The sequence below is a fragment of the Takifugu rubripes genome, chromosome 9 (assembly GCF_901000725.2).
Source record: "Takifugu rubripes chromosome 9, fTakRub1.2, whole genome shotgun sequence".
In the NCBI taxonomy this organism is placed as follows: Eukaryota; Metazoa; Chordata; class Actinopteri; order Tetraodontiformes; family Tetraodontidae; genus Takifugu; species Takifugu rubripes.
The window spans coordinates 715,850-731,577 of record NC_042293.1 but is presented as its reverse complement, the minus strand read 5'-3'; the positions used below and the strand labels follow the sequence as shown (position 1 = coordinate 731,577).

Sequence of the window (15,728 nt, the reverse complement as noted above, 5' to 3'; positions counted from 1 at the left end):
AAAAACATCAACAGAAGTTGCTTTGTAACGGTTTTATTGGTATGTATGTATTTACATTGGAGATTATTACATTGCTATCATACATTATATACCATATCTCGGAAAGAAGCCTAAATACTTTGCATAAAAGAGGTAACTGCAGCAGCACTTTCAATTTTCCTTTTGTGAATTTCCAGCTCAATGATTGTATTGGACGCAAGTTGCCACAGGTTTTACCTTTGGTTTTTTTTAAAAAAAACCTTTGAAGCATTGCTTTGCATAGACAGGACAACCTTTTTTTTAGCACAAAGTATGAATAAAAAAAGAACAATCTCTAAGAGAAAAGAGGTTTACATTCACAAGTTGAACAAGGTTTCATTGATTAGTGCATCAAGCTCAAAGGATGCCTGCAGCGTATTGACAAACATGTCAGGAAAGCATAATATTCATAGAAATGTGGTAAAGTATGATGACCAAGTGAAATACTGGGTAAGCAAGTGTCACGCAAGCGCCCATTTTACAGGGTTTAAGGGCAGCAGGATGAGCGCATGACTGAGCACAGCCCTTCATCACTCCAACTATATATACTGTGGTTATATCAAGTGTGTAATTAAACATTTTTCCTTTCTCCAATCAAAGACAAGCCTATCTAAACAACCACAAGGGTGTGAGTCCAAAATAGATGTGAATGTGTTCCTAATCTGAGGACAGAAAAGTTAGCCAGTTTCCCCATGATGCACCATGAGTGGACACAATGCTTCATTATCTGGGGCCCAAAAAGAATGCAGAGGCTCGTTTGAAGGGTCTCTCGAACAAGATGTGCCAAGTAAAGCTTGTGAAAACATTTTAATTACAGTCCCAATACCGTCTCACGGGACAGGACATTTAAACCAAACCTGCGTCCCAACAAATAAAGCAATTTAATGCTTTTAAACTTGCATAAATTACTCCCATGAGCCACGAAATACGTGAAAAGGGGGATCCTATTTTAAATCAGGTCTGTTGTAAACATTTAATGAGACCTTCTTACCTATTCCCATAGCATTTTGATGAAAAGCCTCTAAAATTAAGGGACGGATCAAGGCGGCAACACACCTACAAGTATGAAAAAGTAAACATGCGTACCGTGGGATGTGTCACAGGTCATCTTATCAAAATAGATCGGCGCATTTCCTCCTAACCAGGCCGGTTTAATGGTCCTAAACAACAAACTGGAATGCGTTGATTGGAAAGGATGCGGTAGTGTGGGTCGGTAAGGAGGAGGTAACACGCGTTTGTATCAACGTGTGAAGGAAGGAAGTCATGCTATCAAAAGATACACTCTTATAAAAACAGGACAAACCACAGTAACATGCTTTACACGGTGACAGTAATACTATTGCTTGTGCATCTCTGAAAGCTTCACACGCTCTTAAGGTGAAAAGTGATATAAAAGAAACATTACAGAGCGTCTACATGTAACAAGGCACAGTTGGCAAACCTGAATGCAACAGCGGAGCCGACAGAAGCATCTGGAAACACCCGTCCTCTGACTCGGAAACGCCCGTTTCACTCACTGGTCCACGCAGAGGGACGGGTCCTGAAAGGCTGTCGTGGAATGATTGGCATAGAGGAGAAACAGGGAGCGTTTCTGCGTCGGTGGCGGAAAAAATAAATCCTTCCTTTGTTTTAAGAAGTGCACTGAAACCAGATCCTTGCCCCCGTTTGGCCTTTTACCCGTTGTCAGATACTCACGTAGAATATGTGTTTTACGTGAAATGTTGTCAACTTTACTGGATTTTTGGACTTTAACACCAGCCAACACGGTCTTCTGATTTTGCTTATTTCCTTTTTCTTTTTGAACCTGGCCCAAAATGCAAATGAGTGCAGCAATGGAGGAGAGGTGGATTAGAAGGCACGTTTCTGAGACAACATACAATTCCAGGGTGGGAGGGGATGGGGGGGGGATTAGAACAGTCAAAGTCAGTCATTTCAGGAGCGTCCTTCGGTCTGTTTCTGGTGTCTCCGACCACCTGCGACCACCTGCGACGCTCGTCATCCGCAGGTCTCACGTCAGCAGGCCCATACGCGTGAGCTTAGCCGACAGGAACGAGTGCAGGACAAACACCACCGGCTTCGGACCCGAGTGGAGGTCGAACACCTGGAGGAGGAAGGCAAGTAGGAAAGACTGGTAAAAAAAAACCCCTGATGAAACACCTGTAATATGCAGGAAAGATAATGGTCGACCTTGTATCTACTTTATCTTTTGAATACCAAGAGGTCAAATCACTCCCTCCGTGGATACGTCAAGAGAACGGTGCGTTTGTGTCACACCTCTGATCTGGTGTCGCTAAACTCACCATTTCTCCCTCCGGACCCCCGAAGTCAAGGTAAAGGTTGCGTATTCCATCGTCGGCGGACATTTTGAGCTTCTCGTAGGGGTATCTGTACAGCACGGCGCCCCCCGTTAGATCAGCCGGCTCCCTGGTCACAGTGAAGCCCTTCTCATAGTGCAGCGTCAGCCGGACGTCCTGCCTGTTCAGCGTGCAACCTGAGAGTCCAGAAAGAGAGAAAAGGCCTTTAAAAACCCAGCCGGGTGGGTCAAAAGGGGTTAAAAAGCAGGTTGAGTCGGGGGGGGAGGATCAACGTCTGTTCACTTAATGTAAACACATCATAAAAAGACAAACTGTTGTTTACATCAGCCTCATTTTGTGCTCTTTCTCTGGATACTTCTGCTTCCTCCCCCAGTCCAGATACATCCTGGACGGCTTTAAATGGTTAAGCTAAACATAACTGAATTGAAACTTAATAAATTCAGCTTCCGCATTAAACTAGGATGTTGCTCAGCACTGATAACAGGAATATGCATCATTTAAAACATTGTTGGAACCATTTGCAGGCCTCTTAGTAACATGACTGATTTAAACCCACAACTGTGGGTTTGTTAAAGTGAAGAAGACAGAAAAAAGACAACTGGAGGCTGTTTGGTGGTGAATAAGTGCGGCCAAAGGGAACACATTCCCCTCATCTGGCTCCCACTTCTGTTTTTCCTACACAGAGCTGCTCTTTTGAACTGCAGCGCACCGACGCTGAGCCGGCCGCTGGTCACGAGCTCCGACGGTAGAATCAGAATCAGATTTTGTACGTCTGAGGCTGCTGCCCACATCCTCTGTTTTAACATGCGTGCTCCCTCACTCTGTAATCTTCTCTTCCGACTAAACAAACACTGATTCTCTAAATATGTGGGCTTTTTTCAGACCTGCACAACGTAACTTTTCGAGTTGTGGTCTGAGGTTTGACAACCCTTACGCAGAGTAGTAGGGATTCCCTCATTTCCAAAGGGACATCTATACGGAAGCGCCGCCATATTCTAGCTTATTGAACATTACGTCTGCGTCGGACTGGTCAATTTATTGACCGACATGTTTTGGGAGCTGATTTCGTGCTGTTCACCCACCGATGGAAACCTCTTTGATGAGCTCAGCAGCAGCGTGAGCCCCCTGCACCAGGGCGCGCGTCCACGAAGACAGATCCCAGTGGGTCTCCACTCGGAAGACGTGGGACTCGATGCCCCGCCCCGTGCCCGTCCGGGTAGCGAACACCAGCTCCGAACCCTGCGCGGGAGAACCCCGGGCACTTCCAGAATGGACCAGTCTGGAAGTGGAGACACAGCAGAAGAAGATTTGCACAGATCTGAGGAAAACCTGTTATTGTGTTTGCCCTCAGTCAAGTTCTCCCCGTCTCAAAACTTTAATTTCACTTTTGTTTCATTTCCAGGGACTTACCGTTCATTTATAGTTCCCCCACCACATGTTGGTATGAGTACACAGACCTGATTTACAGTTAGCTGTCACTCTGAAACTTCACTTCTGTTTTCAGAGGTGCCTGTTGCTCATCGGGCGACACGTATCGCCGTTGCTCCACAGCCGGAGGAGCCGCTGTCGCTATGATCGAAACCCCCGAGGCGCTGGCGCCCTCGTTACCTTGTGGCGAGCAGTGGATGCGTGAGCAGCGGTAGACACCAGGACTCTCTGCTCCACGGCACCGCTTCGAACAGGAGGATGTCCTTCTCTGTCAGCGCCATGACCACCGGCTTATACTGCTGTCGCCCTCCGTCCAGCTGAATCTACAGCAGATAAAGAGGATTGATAGGCTCCCGCCACAAGAGGATCAAAGACGCAGTGACATCATCATTAGGGGAGACATTTATCAAACCCTGCTTTTATTTAAATTAGAGATCTGTCTTGTAACGAGTGGAAGGTGGGTGGAGAACAGCAGCGCCACTAAGCTTTGAAATGAGTGCAGCTGTGAAAGGTGGGTGCTGCAGGAAACGGTGCAAGGCAATGGAAACCTATATCAGTGCTTCCTGTCTGAGGTCGGTCAGCGGCAAAACATCCATACATCTGAGAGCGCCGCGGCGTAAACACTTCGCTAAAAAAAAACCCTGGTTAGCTGGTGAATGGCTCTGTTTGACATTAGGCCCGGCCTTAAATCAAGAAAACACGCTCTTCCTGCGTGTTGCAGGGGTGGCGACGCTGAAGCAGAAAGGCCCGTATCTGCTCTAAATGTGTGCGATGATGTAACGAACAGGAAAACTCAGCTACCAGCTGCTCACTGTGGAAACGCCAGCGTCCAACGAAACTGAAGAGGTGGAACAATACACATTTATACCCTAAACTCGAGCTTCCCGACATCATTTGATCACTGTTTCAATAGCCGTCGCATTAAACGCATCCTTTTGGTGAGGATGTTGCCTTTCCTGCTTCTAGCACCCTGACATTATTCTATCATAATTTCAGCCTGACATTATTGTGCTTGTTTATCGTCCCAAAACATTAGAGACTCATCTGGCAAATTGTGTAAGAACAGAAATAAAAAGAGCAACGATGTGGAATTAATACTCATTTGAGTCAACGCCGTACCTGCTCAGCCAACCAGCCGATGTGTTTGAGGTGGGGGTGCGTGGGGGCCGAGGACGAGGCTCCCAGGTAGGCGTTGATGTGAGCCAGGACTTGTGGCAGCAGGGCGGCGATGTTTGTGTGGACGGCAGTGAACCAGGAGTTGGCGGTGGGGGCGTCTTTGCAGCGCAGCACCACCGTATGTTGGCCGTCTGGGGAGTGAAGCTCCAGCAGCCTGAATCACACCGAGATTTAAAAAGAATTAAAAATAAAAAAGAGGACGCGAAGTTTAAGCATGACACAGCGGGCTGCTGTTGGCCAGCGTACCTGTTCTCCAGGTCCGGCATGGTGAGGTTCCTGCTGATGAAGCACATTTTCAGACTGATGACCTTTCTGTCTTTGGAGGAGGACGAGCTGCTGTGTTTGGGTGAACCGGAATCCTCGCTTCCGCTGTAGCTGGGCGACTGCGGGCGGACGCCGTCCCACGGCAGGTCGGCCACCAGAGACGGCTTCTTAAAGAGCGGAGAAACTTCCCGGATGTACTTTACTGTTGAGACACCCAGAAAAGGACACATCAACCCATCACGTACCGCCTCCATTATATTCTGCTGTTTAACTCCTGTTGCGTAACTTCTATTGCTAATGTCAGCAGCCCTGAAACCAGTCTGTAAATTTAGTTTAAGCTTTTGCTATCACAGGAAGCACATGTGAAGCCCTTGCACAATGATGACACTGCTCCAGCATAGGAACACGTGTCCTCTACCTGGTCCTGTGGCAGAGGACATCCTGGAAGGGGTCGGGGTCCGTATTCAGTCATCTTTAAACGCAGATTTGAAGACCACAATGGTTCTTTGTTAGGTTTTTGCTAATACACAAACAGAGCTGGTTTAGTGCTACAGCTGTGAGCCAAATTTGGTTTGTACACCTCATGACCTCATCAGCATCGTCACGTGTCCTCGCCTGTTCCTGTCCTCGTGTATCCTCCCTAGATCAGACCCATTTATCTCCTCGCTGTTTCTACTCTCTTTTTTTTTTTAAGTTTCAGTTTTATTTGTGAGCCGCAACTGGCGTAAGAGCATGAAAAAAATAAATTAGAGCTCGTGCATGAATATGTGTGTAGTGGACCTCTGTTAATGTTCTGCTCTGTAGGAAACCCGATACTGTAAAGAGGTGAGGTCATTCTCAAAGTAGACTCAGAAATTAGATTTGAAACTCTCTGCATGTGTGTGAAAGAGCGTTCACTAAAAACGTGCACGGCTTGTACGTAAAGCTACAGTTAGTTAACAAAAGATGAGTTCCCGCATGCTCCTCTTTATTGCTCTACGCATAGTGACTCAGGCTAAAAGGTGGGGTGTGTAGTAATCTCGCGGCAACGAGCCAAATCTCTTCTAACCACACCGCCCATGCTAACAAAGTCAGGGATCCGCTCTGCAAACGTAAGTGGTTTGGAACACATAAGTGAGAGTGAGAGTGTTTCTGAATGCCCACGGTTCTGTCCCAGGGTCAGATCTCCACTGCAAGGCTCAACTTTCCACCTGATAATCTGATCTGCTGCTGAGGATTTCAGCTGAAATATTTACCGCCCGCACGCCCGCCCGCCGTTATCTGCGGTTGTGCGTGTCCATAGCGCCGCGGCTATCGGCCTCGGAGGAGCCCCCTTTTTCGGCGACTGTTGCAGAAGTTGACGTTTTCCAGAGTGACGACGCGCCGTTCTTGTCGAGACGGAGGCACAGCTGCTGGGAACATGTCCAGCTGACACCGAGGCGTGCCTGAGCCCGAGTGGAAAAACTCTTAAGTACGTTAAGTTCAGATCACTGCTTCAGAAGGGGGAAGGGGGGGGGTGACCTTGCAAGGACATATCAATCAGAGAGCAAGTATCGAGGGTCAGGGACAAAGCCCTGAGGGATCCCGGAGCAGTTCAACATGACAGAGACGGGCAGAAAATATAGAAAATCTGGACATTGAACTAGGAATGTACACGTAAAAAACCTCTAACCATTAATACCATAATAAAAGAGATATAGCCCCCGTATATCACTGTCAGAAAACTCATTCAGCCATCGAAGGAAGTCAGACGGAAACTGCGTCTTCATGTAACCTTTCAACCTTTGTCGGCAACCGGGGCTTGAACCCAGAACCCTCAGCTGAAGTGTCAACAGCCAATGCTACTGGAATATATACCATCAGTTTTCTGCCTGTGACGTTTCTATATTTGTATAATTTGTAATCTCTTTCAGATTTTGAAGTCAGATGAACTTGACAGCAAAAATTTCCTGGATCTCTTCCACTTCATCTCCACTCCGAGCCAAAAAAAACCTCATGTACAAATACTTTTGTGTGGACAGGACTATGATTTCCATTCATGAGACACGAAAGCCAGACTCATTAGCATTTTAGCGTCACAGAAAATTGGACTTTTGGCACAATCGCTAGGTCGCATTAGTAAAAGTTGTGCTAAGTACACAAGCAATAGGTGCTTAGCCTGTTCTAGCTAACATTGCATCGCTTTTTCGCCTACATCGTGTGCTTGTTTCTCTGCCCACTTTGCCTGTGGAGCTGTTAAATGAACTCATTAGTTCTGTCAGACCTGTCACTCAGCTCCACTTCTGCCTAATTAGGTCTGCACACAGAGGACTCGCAGCTCAATGGATGCACGTCTGCAAGAACTCACATATGCATGCAACACCTTTATTTACGTGACGTGTGCAAGAGGGATTTTTCAGAAATGCCAAAAACGTCCCCCGAGGCCTGCCTTCGTTTTCTTTTTCGACCGGAGAATCAAGAGCAATACGAGGAAGGAGAAGAGGAACAGTGTGACTAAACTTTATTGTGGCATTCGTGCTGATGCAGAGCTGGTGTAAAACGCTCCTCGGACCGCTTTCCCCTCTGCCACAACATGCACATGCAAGCATGCAAACATCTACTCACACACACACGAAATGACTCTATGGAACGGCCAAATGTTGAAATAAAAGGTTACGCAGTAATAGAGTGAGACTTTCAGACCACAGCCTCAGAACTTGGCACCGAAAAAGAGCCCAGCAATCGTCCTGAGGTCTGGCCTGCTCGTCTTTGGATACTTGCTTTTCTCTCTTCTCTCCCTTCACTTCTTCTCCCTCTAAAATCCTCATCTTCCACCTCTAGCACACATTTCAAGCTCTTTGCCCTCTCCAGTCCCCACATATCCCATACTCTCCAGCCCCGTCTCTCCTATCTTGAGTCTTTTAGCCCACTCCCTCCTGTTCTCTTCCTCTCAAAAACTGAAAAAAGAGTTTTGGCCTGAAACATAATGAGACCAACATGTTACAATAGCCCCAAAAGAAACTGCAGTTCTGTGTGTGGTTTTTTTTTTCTCCCCCTTTGGGGCTCAGGGGCGGGTGTTGGGGCTGTAGTTGATACTCTCCTTGGCTCTGACCTCGCACATAGTTACAAACGAGGAATTATTAAGAGCATGGCGCCCACCATTCACGACTAATTTCATACACTACTGCCACGGTCTTTGTCAAACATAATTAAACTCCTTACATAATACACAGACTACCTTTCAAATCAGCGGGTGACACAACTGTAAACCAGGAGGGCTTAAAAGAGCTGAAACAGTATTTAAAAAGGCAATTAAGTACTTATGCCGCAAACATTTTAATAGCTAAATTATGGTCTAGGAGCAAGTCACGACGGTGTGACAGACAGTCGACAAATACTACGACCCTTGAGAGGCCCAACTCCTACAGAGGTGCTTTCCAGATGGTGCACGCACACACACACACACACACACACACACACACACACACACAGAGTTAACTGCATTATAGCTCTAATTCGTAGCTGGTCTTTTCCCACCACGTCTACATGAAGCTGACCCACGAAGACTGTCGATACACAGAGGTCGTCCCAGAATGACAAACCTCTAAGCGGTACAAGAATGTTCTTTAATATCTGTCGCAAGAATGATCCACATGTTAAAATATGTTAATATCAAAGCACTTCACGCCCACAGAAACGTACTCCCGCACGTGTCTACAGGTGTTAGCAATTACTTTCTTGCTGGCATGAAGGAGTTGGAGCTATGCGGGGCATTACAAGGTCACTGACTCAGCCGTGCAAGAATGATAAAAGTAAATTTTACGGCTGCAAATATTGTTCCAAATCCAACGGGGAGGCAGAGCGGAAGGCGCTCCCAACGCGAACGCATTCTGTGGCTAAACGACCTTCTTCAGACCAGAGAGAGGAGGGAAGAAACATCCCACATTCATCAATTAAAGTCAGAATGTGATGATTGCAACAGGCTTAAAATGAGGAGGGATCAGAAGCCGGCAACACTCCCAGCAATCAACAGTGACTCACTTCCTCTTCTTTCCAAATCAGTTCTTATAATCAATCTCCCATCTGACCTCTGCTCGTTATTGAGCGGTACGCCATATGGTCGGGACCCGATATACCCGGGGTCCGCTTTCCAGTCGCCGGATCGCAGCCCGCGGCGCCAGATGATGTCAGCGGCGCAGGATGGCACCATTTGGTATCCATTTAAGCCTTTGAGTTCCTGACTCCACCGGACCCTCCGTCCACAAGCTCCAGAGCACTTCAGGTTATTGCCAACGTGACTGGCACCATTTCGAAGTTTTACCCAGCTTATCAACTTATTGGAAGCGGCGCGGTGCGGTTCCTGGGATTAATCCACCAGCGCAGCGTTGCACGTCAGTCCGCAGGTCCATTTTCAGCAGGATTTTTCATCAACGTGATGAAGCGATTCATTTGGTGAAGGATTGCAATGGATCAGCCAAATACTCCATTTTGGGGCGTGGGCAATACTTTGGCTATCTTGATATGTCCGTTATCTTTCATGAGTGCGTTTAATGACGCTTTTTCGGAGCAGGATGAACTTTAATGTCGTGCACCAGAGCTGGATTTGGCAATAAAAACAAGGATCTCTGTTTTTATTCAAGAAAAAGACCAAGCAGACGCTCTGTCAATGCAAACATCTTCACGGATGCTTCTCATAACAGGAGAGGATTCAGGATTCCTCATACCTGCCCCTCCTGTGACGACCTGGCTCAGAGGCGGCGAAAAGAACCGCACAAGCGACGGGAAACCCCACAAACAAGCACGGAACGACCGCCGTGAGCCGTTTCTACGCAGGGCGGCATGAACAGCGCGGCCCCAAAGTGTGTCTGGATATGTGTGCCAACTTTTTACAAAGGATAAAGCAGATTATGGACCAAAATAATCACGGCCATGGTTGTGGATACTGTAGCAACAGAGAAAGATTACAAGCTCGCAGCCATCAGGGAGGGATTGATGCTTGTTGATCCACGGTCGGTCCCAGGAAGGAGGAAACACTGTTTCAGCTGCTGGAGCTCTGCACTTACTGTATATTATATTTAGTATCATCAGTTACAGTGCAAATGTGCTTGTGTACGTCACTCGGATGGATTTGCCACTTTTATAGTTGCCGTATTTAAATATTATGTTTGATTTAGACCCCTGAAGGCCGTGAGGTGTCTCGAATGGTCATTTACATGTATGCTGTCTTGTCCAAGCCATTTCATTGAGTCACGTGAGGACGGTATTAATAAGTTTATTTTATTTTTTATATATTGTTCCATATTTGTAGTCTCACAAAGCGGCGCGGCCTCTTTCAGGCTGTTCAGAATCAGACGCCGTGGCGGCCCTCGTCCCACGTGACCGGCGAATGTCACGGCGAGTAGATGGCCGCCTAGTTTTGGCTCCAGAAAAGAAGCAGGGAACCGTTCCTCATCAGGGTCGTCCCCGTTTCATCAATGGCTTCTGTGTCTGGTCTGTGCCATCAATTAAACAAACAAAGGTCAGCGCCACAACTGTTGCGTTGGTTTACAAGACGCCATCTGTCCTTGTAACCCGATGCTGAAAAAAGTCAATCATTAATCAATAATGAAGAAGATTCTGAAGCTTAGGTTGGATTCTGAAAGGTTATAAACCAAAAGACATCACCATTGGGTCTGATAACACAACCAAATACGATGGTTGTTGTGCTATTCTGGATTAAAGCACATCAAATCGTCCTTAATGTTGCAGAATTCATCCGATTTTAACGGTGTCATGGAGGCTTGGAGCCACTTTTCATTGTAATTGTAGATTAAAACAACAGTTTGAGGCCAGTAACTGGAAAAACGATGATCTTGGTGCAAAGCTGGTATCAATGTCGGATAAGTCGTCTATTAAAAAGCCACGCTTGGAATGAAAATGCTGATCGGGCATCACGGCCCCCATTATAATCTCATGTGTTGCCGCAGTCCTTCCACTCTTATGTTGCACCTTCTACAGAAGGTAATGGAGGCCAGTAAGTGAGGAGCAGAGACAATTAGCCCTCCTGCCGCCGCCAGCATTGACCTTTGGCCTACATACATACACGCACGGTTAGGAATGCGGGTTACCCAAGCTAATTGTGACAACACATTTTTGTTTTTGGAGTCGGGGGGGGGGGGGAGTATAGAATGTTTACATGGCACACGGATCTGAAAACTGGAGCTTTGTTCTGTCTGGCTGCCATTTCTTGCAATACACAGAGGGATCCGGGAAAGCTGCGGGTCTGGGAGGAAGAGCCGGTCCACAAACAACGCAGCCCGCCGCCCGTCAGTCGTACAAACAGCGACGGGCAACTGACACATTCTTCTGGAGGCCGGCGAGGCAGGAGGCAGCACATCCTTCTGTCACACCCCGAGGGGCTGCTGCATGGTTGGGGGCTTTTTGTTGTTGTTGTCGCACCAATTACAGCTGCCAGATTCCATCACTGGATCTGAAACGGTTCGACGTGGGCACTCGAACTGCGTCACGTCTGTGAACGGTCATTTGTCTGTTTGCACATCCTCCATTTGCTGGTTGACACAAGTTGGATGTAAAATGTTTTGGTTCCCCTCCACTTAGGCAACGGTCGTGTTTATTCGGAGCCTCCGGGCCTCATTTAATTAATGCATTTGATTGCTGGGAGTGTGTTTTACCTGTGTTTATTCTGGGAGGCTTCATTTTGCACGGAACTGTGTCAAGCATCGACTACTTCCAACAATATGTGCTCATCAGTATTCGTCCTGCATTTATTCCAAACCATTAACCACTCCATTTAGTGGTTCCTGCCCCAAAGTTTCCAGACCCCGGGGGCTCTGCGGCCTCATTCCCTCCAAATTCATTTTTTCCACTTTTATAAAGAAATGTGAAAAAGTTCCACATCAGCACAGTTTAGGATCCAAACTGACCTCCATCTGGCTCGGTTCCCACCCAGCATGGGACATTTCTCTACTTCCTACTAAAAACATCCTTTTTTTTTTTTTGTCAGCGCTGCAAATGTCAATAATACTTTGATTAGTGGCGCACTGACAGATAAATATTCAGTTGTGCCAACTTTTCAGGCTAATATTATAGTTCTCTTAGATAAATTCTGGTACTTTAAGCCAAAAAATGGGGGCATAATCAGAGTAACCAGACCGTGTTGTCAGCGATCTGCTTTAGATTCAAACGCCTAATTTATCTTTAGCGTGGCTGTTGTTATGCTTTCGTGTCCACGTACTTTGCTGTTGGTTAATTACACACATGCTGGTAGAACCAGCCGTCTAAATGGCTTTTACACTAAAGAACTCAGTGTGTGTTCCGCAAAACCAGAACAATTAACCACAAAACACTGAAAACATAGTACTGGCAGGCTGTAAGGGTGTCTGCAGGGGCCAAAAATAGCATTGGCTTTTAGCTAACTCTTAAGAAAATAGTTAAAAAATTCAGGCTAGTGCATTTTGTGAAATAAAACAACTTCATTAGAGACTATAAGCAGCTCTGCCCGCAAAAAACAAGGCGCACTGATGTTGCCTGGAGACACTGACTTCAGTGTTTATCTTTTGTTTAACAGTCGAGCCTAAAGACGGTCTTTCAGTACCTATTTTGGTCATCATCTGAGTTGCAGGAGTTTTCAATTCAGATTGTTTAGAAGCAAAGCGAAAGTGCCCCGTCTGCACGCACGCGGAGCAGTTTGCACCACCCTGGTTAAGTTCTACCCATCCACTGGGCACTCAGTCCTGGGCGACATGTGGAAGGGAGCAGATGTGCGTGTTCAGAGAGCCTTAGAAGTGTGATCTGTGTCACGCCGTGTTTCTATATTAGAGCCATAACTACCAATGTCCCTGAGGTTTTGCATTAGGCGCAAACTTGTGCTTCGTTATTAAATGACACAAACAATATTACAATAATGGTCATGCCGATTAACTGGGTCGGGCTCCACCTTGGTGGCTTCCTAACCTGATGTGGCTGGTATGATAGAAGCCACACCTGCAGTAAAGAGGCAACGGCCCATCTGCTTGTTTACGCAATGTCTTTTTCCCCCTGGACGGTCACACAGAGACAAATCTCATCAGGTTGTGTTTACAGGGGACGGCTATCTTTTGCAAATCAAAGCCGTTCAGATACACAGACCAGGATAATGGCTCTAACTCTGAAACCACAACTGTGGTTACTTTTTTCTGTTTACAATAACCAAAGATTTTCTGGCATGCCGGTGCCATTTAGGCCCCACAGGTCAAACAGCAGTGATGACTGGTAAAGTCTCTTGTTGCAAAACAGTTTTATGAAAAGGTTTAATGTCTAAAAGCCTTATAGAAGCAGGGGGGGTGTCAATCATTTGCAGTCTGCGCCATTCTAGTCTGTTTAAACAAGTGAAATAACACAAAAATTCAGTTTAGTACAATCAAACCCTTTAGAAAATAGGTTAACTTTCCTCCTATTGTCTGCAGGGACCCCTTGGTGTGGTGTAAAGTAGGCCTGAATGTTGTGTTGGTGGGTGTTGTGACCCTCGGTGATACTGCGGGAAGAGGGTGAGAACCGAGCAGATGTAGCCGCACCACCGCGCTCTAATCCCGGCCTCTCCGTCCGCGCTCTCGCGTGGGCCTACTTACCCTCCAGCGTCACCTCTTTCCCCGCCTTCTTAAGCGCCTGCACCGCCAGGTCGTGCGTTGCCTCCCGGAGGTCACTGCCGTTCACCGACAGGATCGCGTCGCCCACCCTGAGGGCTCGGCTCTGGTCCGCGGCGAGTCCCGGGAAGATTTTGGAAATGAGAATGGGCATCCTGTTCTCTCGCCCCCCCTTGATACTGATCCCCAGCCCGCCAGACTCTTGTTTGACAACCCGGACTTTCCGCACCGCTTCGGAGGAGCCCTCTAAACTGACGGGGAAGTCGCCTTGTCTCGACCCGAAGCTGGACCCTGGACTGCCGTAGCTCGACCCGGGGCTCCCGAAGTCAGAGTTGGAGCCGTTGTTTGGGTACTTTCCCGGGCTGTTCGCACAGTAGTGGCCGTCGTATTGACCGCGACTGGCACCCGAGCGTCCGGGGCTGCTGCTACGACCCCGACCCACATGACTCTGGTTCAGAAGTTGGTCCTGACCGCGGCCGGGGATCCCCACACTGGATCCCGGGTCGTTTCCGTTGGCAATGCCGTTTCGCAGGCCCGCAGAAGTGCTGTTATAGTCCCAGTAGTTGCCCCCCGGTCCGCCCGCGTCCGCCTCGGCCGTCAGAGTCAGCGTTTCTCGGGTGAGTTCGGCGGCCACTCGGATCCAGCGGTCGCGGAGCAGGAGGTCCAGCTGACCGTTTTTGTCCGCTCGGGTCCAAACTGCCATTCCTGGGTGGTTCGCCTGCTCCCTCCGAGGCGGGCCGCTTTCACACTGAACTCATCGCCAACTTTTTTCCCTCTTTTTCACGGTGCGCCCGAGCGGCGGCTGCTGCTGGCCCGCGTCGACACACCCACTCACATAGGGACTGCCTGCACCAGCAAGCGGGGCACAAACTTCTGGACTACCCCCCCTCCAAAAAAAAAAAAAAAAAAATCAGAGAAGGGAGAGGAAAAAAGAAAAGCAAGTGTCGGTGATTGGTCACCCTGGAAGGGCTTGTTGTTGAGTTCAGGCTCTAAAGCTGCTCCACTTCCTCGCCAAGTTAGCTGAAATGAAAGGGGTGTTTCCGCTCTGGCGTATCAAAATAATATATTAAAGGCCGATTTTTGACGCGCAGACGTAGCAGCCTGTTAAACTCCGCCACTAAAAAAAACAATCCAAAACGTGCAATTAATGCTTTGAGTGCTTTTAGGCCGTAGTAATAAACATTTAATGAGTTTCGCTGGTGATTTAATACATCTGACCCCCTCCTTCACCCAGCGTCATTTTGAAGGCAAAGTTGTGCGTGCTTTTATTTTGAAGGCATAATCTGTCATTGGCCGACGTGTCGATAGAAGTGATGCTACCTTGACGTCATGTCCAGCTGCGGAATGAGCCGGATGACAGCCAGAAACAACCAATAGACACGCAGAGCTGCTCATTATTTATGCATAGTGAAAGGGGCGGGGCGACACTAGCAAGTGTGTTTGTGAATGAAAGCTTCAACATGCTACAAAGTATGTGACCTCATTTTTCTCCCTTTACACACCTTCCGGCGACTTTATAGAGTGCTACTGAGAAACCTTTACAGCGAAATTGTACATTTAAACAGCTTTGCGTGGCATTAAGTCATTCAAATCCAAGTTAGTTACTGTTATAACACACGGATAGATTTTTAACAGTGCAAGAACCTCTAACGCCTTGTCTGGTGCAAACCAACTTGATTTGAAAAAAGGAAATTCCCCTCAATCTAGGAGGTCACTGAAACTTTATCATCACCAGTATCTCCATTGACGCCAGTTTCCGGATGTTTAGTTCATCATTGAGCAAATCCGCATTGCCATCTATACTACAAACTCATTTTTTCCCCCAAGTAAACATCAGTTTGTTATTTTTGTTGGTATATTTAATAAAGGCAGTCCCACGTGTCTTCTAAATTTTTTTCTCACTTTCAATCAAACTTCATTAAAGTTTCATTTGTAATAAGAAAGAAAT

General features: G+C 47.3%; 1 protein-coding gene across 1 annotated transcript; it reads right to left on the bottom strand.

Moving 5' to 3' along the window:
* Positions 1-17: 17 nt before the first annotated feature.
* On the bottom strand, positions 18-15,645 carry sntb2 (syntrophin, beta 2). Its single transcript, XM_003967006.3, has 7 exons — positions 13,766-15,645; positions 5,184-5,403; positions 4,881-5,091; positions 3,942-4,084; positions 3,416-3,612; positions 2,319-2,509; positions 18-2,119 (listed from the first exon to the last, which is right to left on the bottom strand). The coding sequence occupies exons 1-7, from the start codon at positions 14,481-14,483 to the stop codon at positions 2,027-2,029; spliced, it is 1,773 nt and encodes a 590-aa protein (XP_003967055.2). The 5' UTR covers positions 14,484-15,645; the 3' UTR covers positions 18-2,026.
* Between the last annotated feature and the right edge of the window lie 83 nt (positions 15,646-15,728).

What these genes read in the sequence shown, in the direction of transcription:
- sntb2 (XM_003967006.3), bottom strand. Translation starts at nt 14,483, where the DNA reads ATGGCAGTTTGGACCCGAGCGGACAAAAACGGTCAGCTGGACCTCCTG. An exon ending in GAAAGAGGTGACGCTGGAGG is followed by an intron (nt 5,404 to 13,765) that starts GTAAGTAGGCCC and finishes GTGTCTCAACAG; the next exon opens with TAAAGTACATCCGGGAAGTT. An exon ending in CATCAAAGAGGTTTCCATCG is followed by an intron (nt 2,510 to 3,415) that starts GTGGGTGAACAG and finishes CTGGACTCTCAG; the next exon opens with GTTGCACGCTGAACAGGCAG.